This window comes from Protomyctophum bolini (assembly GCF_963924005.1).
Source record: "Protomyctophum bolini genome assembly, chromosome: 18".
NCBI classification, from domain to species: Eukaryota; Metazoa; Chordata; class Actinopteri; order Myctophiformes; family Myctophidae; genus Protomyctophum; species Protomyctophum bolini.
The window spans coordinates 36,044,136-36,049,229 of record NC_137879.1 but is presented as its reverse complement, the minus strand read 5'-3'; the positions used below and the strand labels follow the sequence as shown (position 1 = coordinate 36,049,229).

The window sequence follows — 5,094 nt, the reverse complement described above, 5'->3', positions numbered from 1 at the left end:
TCTATTGTTGAGGTTTGATTGAATGCCTAATAATGTGTGCCTGTGATGTGTTTCAGTAAGGATTGTGCTGGACCATGTCAGGATAGCAGGGGGGGGGGGGTTAAGATGTGATTGCTTATTTATGTTGTAATGTGAAGGACTTATTATATAAGTTGTATAGTTCATGTAGTTCACAGAAATGTGTAACATTTGTATGGTTTAAGGTTATTTATTTATATGTATTTATTGTATGCTTATTTATGGTATATTCTCATTTGAAGACACCCCTGTAAATGGTATAGTATAGTCCATTCTCATTATCTCCAGCTGGGTATAAAAGGTGGCCATTTTGCAGGTGAACAAAAAGTCTGTGCTGGGAGTAGAGAACTTCTTGTATTCCTGCCGGTTTGTAATGCTCATTTGGCGAATAAACCTATCATTGGTTAACCGTTATCAATGCCTCTGTACTGTTTCTCCAGCCACTAACACGGTCATTCTTACACAGACAGACAGCTACTCATAGACAGGCAGGCAGACAGCTACTCATAGACAGGCAGACAGTAAGACAGCTACTCATTGACAGACAGACAAATAACTACTCATGGACAGACAGGCAGGCAGGCAGGCAGGCAGGCAGGCAAAGAGCTACTCATGTTATGTTATTATGTTATTATAACAGCTACTCATGTTATGTGCAATAATTTGTGCAGTTATGGAAACAGCTCTTTGTGTTTATGCAAGAAAATGTAACACAGACATTTATTTATTTACATATTGTGTGCATGCACATTGTACTTTGATACATTTTGCGAAAATAAAGCAATTGAAAGAAGTTATCAAGTATCATTAATGTCGTAATTTTATCTACTGGCCCCTTGCCATTTTTGTAATGTGGCCCACAGGTAAATCTATTTGAGTATCCCGGACATATAGGGTCGCAGTGGAACAGCACATTATAGGTTACCTTAACTTAGTTACGACGAGTGTTATGAAGCATTATATGTGCGTTATGAAGTTATACATGTATGTTATATGTGCATTATATGAAGCATTGTGTTAGTAAATCATTAGTAAATCACTAATTGCTAGTAAAGCATTTGTTATAAATGTTATTGGGTCGTTATTCTAAAGTTGCAAAGTTAGCAAAATGTTAACTAATAGTTTGTGAGGCTGCAAGGCATGGTTGTAACTATCTCTCCTCTCAAAGAGAGAGAGAGAGAGAGAGAGAGAGAGAGAGAGATAATTGATCATGACTCCTCTAAAGTTGCCTTTCTATGCATAAACAAGCTTTGTGTTCCGTCAATTTCAGATAACTGCGATCGTCAAATGAGTGGTTATGATAAGATATTGCGTTGGCCTAGTGGTCCAGGCGCATGCCACATATATAGGCTCTGGCCTGACAGTGTGTCACATGTTCGAGTCCCGTTCATGACGACCTTTGCTGCATGTCTCCCCCTGTCTCTCTCTCCCCCTCTTTCCTGTCAATCTTCTCTTGTATCTATCAATAAAGGCAGAAAGGCCAAAAACCTTAAAAAAAAGAAAAAAATATATTGAGTTATTATAATGACTTACAACCTAGAAGCACAGAGACATCCATAAGGAATGCAGCCTGTTCACAAAATGTTGCAGTGCCATGCCCACCACCATTATTGTCCCGTGACCAATTCGGGCCAAGTTCTTTTGTGGTGCTGTGTGAATTTGTTTAGAAGTTATTTAGTGACTTTGACCTATTTGGCTTAATCAAGTCAATCAGTTCTTCCTTAACCTATAACAAACTCACACAAAGTTATGCATAAATCCATCCGCATATTTTGTCATATACTGTATGTTATATACAGTGACTTGGACATGGCATGGCTTAATCTTTGAGACAAGCATAATATGCTACTGGCAGGATCAACCTGGTAGTCCTCCTCTTTAACCTCGAGATCCTTTGCGTGACTACGCTCAAATGTCCCACTCCCGGCACGGTGAGGTATAGTGACGAAAAATAGCAATCCAGGACTCTATAGAATGCATTTGGTTGTGAAAACGCCACGTTCACTTTTTCTCCCATGTTCTTTCCCCTGCACACGTGGATGGGGAAACAGATGGATCATGTGTATTATTAACCTGTAGGGTCCATGAACGAAAAGTCCCTAGAAGCGACTACACTTATTAGTTTGCACCTACATGCAATCATCCGGATGCATGCTTCTAGTTCATCATCCCTTGATCTCAGTGACCACCCCAGCGGCGATGGTGGACCCCACGTAACGCAGCATGAACCGACCCAGCTCCTTGCAGTCCTTGTACAGCTCCAGTGGCACGGGCCGCTGGGTCTGGATCTCCACCACGGCGGTCATGCCTTTCCCCAGGCACTTCGGCTTCGCCTTGAGCACCTCGCCGCTGCCCTTGTGCAGAACGCTGATCAGCTTCCGCACGGTGGCGGGCTCGCTGACGCTCTGGTAGTGCAGCAGGACGGGGAAGCCCTGCGTGACGGGGATCTCGAGGGTGTCGAAGAGGAGGATCCGGGCCCTGAAACGCGAGCATAGTCCGACGGGCTCCCCGGGGTGGCAGAGCACGCATCCCGCGTTGACCGTGAGCATGTCCAGTCCGGTGACCGTGAGGGTGACGTGGTCCCCCGCCGCCGCCCAGTCCAGCGCCTCGTCGTGCAGAGCGATGCCCTTGACGGCGCAGGTCTCGTTGGGAGGCACCGCCAGGACTCTGTCTCCGGTGTGAACGTAGCCGGCCTCGATCTTCCCCGCCACGCAGAAGCCCGATCCCTGGTCTTTGAAGACGTCCGAGACGCACAGCCGGAAAGGCCTGTCCGTAGACCTCTGAGGAGGTCCGAAGGCGTCGATCCGTTCCAGCAGGCAGGGCCCAGAGTACCAGGAGGTGAGCGCTGGAATGGAACTCCTGGCGGTGAGGTTCTCCCCCGACAGGCCGCTGGTGGGAACGTAGAACACGTCGGACTCCTTGAAGCCCGCCTGCCTGAGGAAATGGCCCAGTTTGGAGAGGATGTCCCGGAAGCGCTCCTGCTGCCAGTCCACTTGGTCCATCTTGTTGACGGCCACGGCCAGCTGCGTGACGCCCAGGGATCGGACCAGCAGGCCGTGCTCTCTGGTCTGACCCCCGGCCTCGAAGCCCGCCTCAAACTCCCCCCGGCCGGCGTCCACCACCAGTACCGCCACGTCGGCCTGCGCTGCTCCCGTGATCATGTTGGGGATGAAGTCTTTGTGTCCCGGCGCGTCCATCAGGGTCACCGTCTTAGAGGCCGTCTGGAACTTGGTCACGCCCACGTCCATGGTGACGCCTCGGTCCCTCTCCTCGCCCGTCTCGTCCAGGACCCAGGCGAAGGCGAACGAGCCCTTGCCCGCCTTCTTGGACTCTTGCTCGTACTTGTGCATGGTGCGCTTGTTGACGTCGCCCAGCAGGTACAGCACGTGCCCCATCAGAGTGCTTTTGCCCGCGTCCACGTGGCCCACGACGACTAAGTTCAACGGGGCTTTGCCCCCCTGTCTCTTCTCCAGCTCTGCCTTGACGTCGATCTGCTGCCTGGGCTTCCCGGGGACACGTCCCGGGACAGAAGCCGAGGCGAGCCCATCTGCCCCTCCTCCTCCGGCCTGTTTAGACGGAGTCTTGTGACGTTTGGTGGGGGCTACGGAAGCAGCCGTCACAGGGCTTCCGCCTCGGCCAGAGACAGTCATGCGGGCCACCCTGGGTAGCACCTCTGACGCTCCTCTTTGCGGAAGCGCTTTCTTCCTTTCCTGGTTAGATCTTCGTGGCAGTGCCGTCATCTCTGGGTCGGTGCAGGTTCTGGCATCCGCGTCCTCAGACAGGACTGCGTCGAGTGCCTTCTGCGGGTCATAACCACTCTGGAAGGCCGCCCGGGTCAGGACCGAGTCCGGCACCGCATTGCCCAGTACGATCCGCATCTGGTCCAGACACGAGGACAGCTTGGCCTGATCGATTGGGTCGACGTTAGCGACGTACTTGTCCTCCTCGGAAAAGTACGACGTACCAGGCGTAGCGGGGGCCATGAGCTCCTCCGCTTGCCCCCCGTGATGCTTCGAGTAGATGAATTGAGCTGCCGTCGTTGGTGAGATGGAGCCGTCATCATCATCGTAGTAATCGTCGTCGTCGTCGTCGCCGTCGCCCTCATCGTCAAAGTAATCGTCGCAGCTGAAACCCCCTACATTTCTGCGTCGAGGCATGTCTTTGTCTTCGGTGCCTTCTCTCTCTGCTAAGCAAACATATTTAAGTCTTTACGTGTGTGTCTCACTGCAGCATACGCATCCTTATGAGCCAATGACGTGACGACTATAGGTCAATGTGTGATGACGCTCCTTTACAATATTCTTTGATTGGACGGTGACAATTAGCCACAGAGGGCACAAATATGGGGTCATACATACATACGTCATCATAGACGACATCATAGACATATCAACATGATATGTCACTGTCAGACATTCCACACAATGGAAGACAGTGCCATTGTTAGACCCCGTTTGGTTAACTGTGGGTCCAGTTTTAAGAGTTTTTATTACCAAATTATCTATTTAGAAATCTGTTTCCACCCCCTGCCTTTTTTTTGAGAATTAGAAAACCTGGCTGGTAACTAAGGCTTGCATAAATAACAGCCCTATTTTATAGGTAGTGTACTAGTGTGTGACAACGAGAGAAAAGGAGAGAATTTAAAAAACTACAGTTCTCTCAAATGGTTCAATGTCACTATAGTGCAGTGTGACTTTGTTCCACAAGACGGCGATCTACTGTAACCACAACACGTGTGTGTGTGTGTGTGTGTGTGTGTGTGTGTGTGTGTGTGTGTGTGTGTGTGCGCGCGCGCGCGCGCGTGCGTCAGACACTGTGTGTGTGTGTGTGTGTGTGTGTGTGTGTGTGTGTGTGTGTGTGTGTGTGTGTGTGTGTGTGTGTGTGTGTGTGTGTGAGAGAGAGAGAGAGAGAGAGAGAGAGAGAGATAGAGAGAGAGAATTATAGAGTATAATGAACAAAATAAATAACGTAAAAAATAAAACAGTAGGGAAGGAATAAAAGAGGACACCTATATATAGGGGTCCTGACGTCCGACGCACCTCGAGTCCCTTCGATATGACGTCATGTCGTCGTCAA

General features: G+C 49.5%; 1 protein-coding gene across 1 annotated transcript; it reads right to left on the bottom strand.

Annotated features, from left to right (window-relative positions):
• Positions 1-2,183: 2,183 nt before the first annotated feature.
• LOC308333668 (HBS1-like protein) lies at positions 2,184-4,175 on the bottom strand (the record flags this gene model as incomplete). The annotated part of the gene is made up of 1 exon (XM_080790124.1): positions 2,184-4,175. One exon carries the CDS (start codon positions 4,173-4,175, stop codon positions 2,184-2,186), a length of 1,992 nt encoding a protein of 663 aa, XP_080646250.1.
• Between the last annotated feature and the right edge of the window lie 919 nt (positions 4,176-5,094).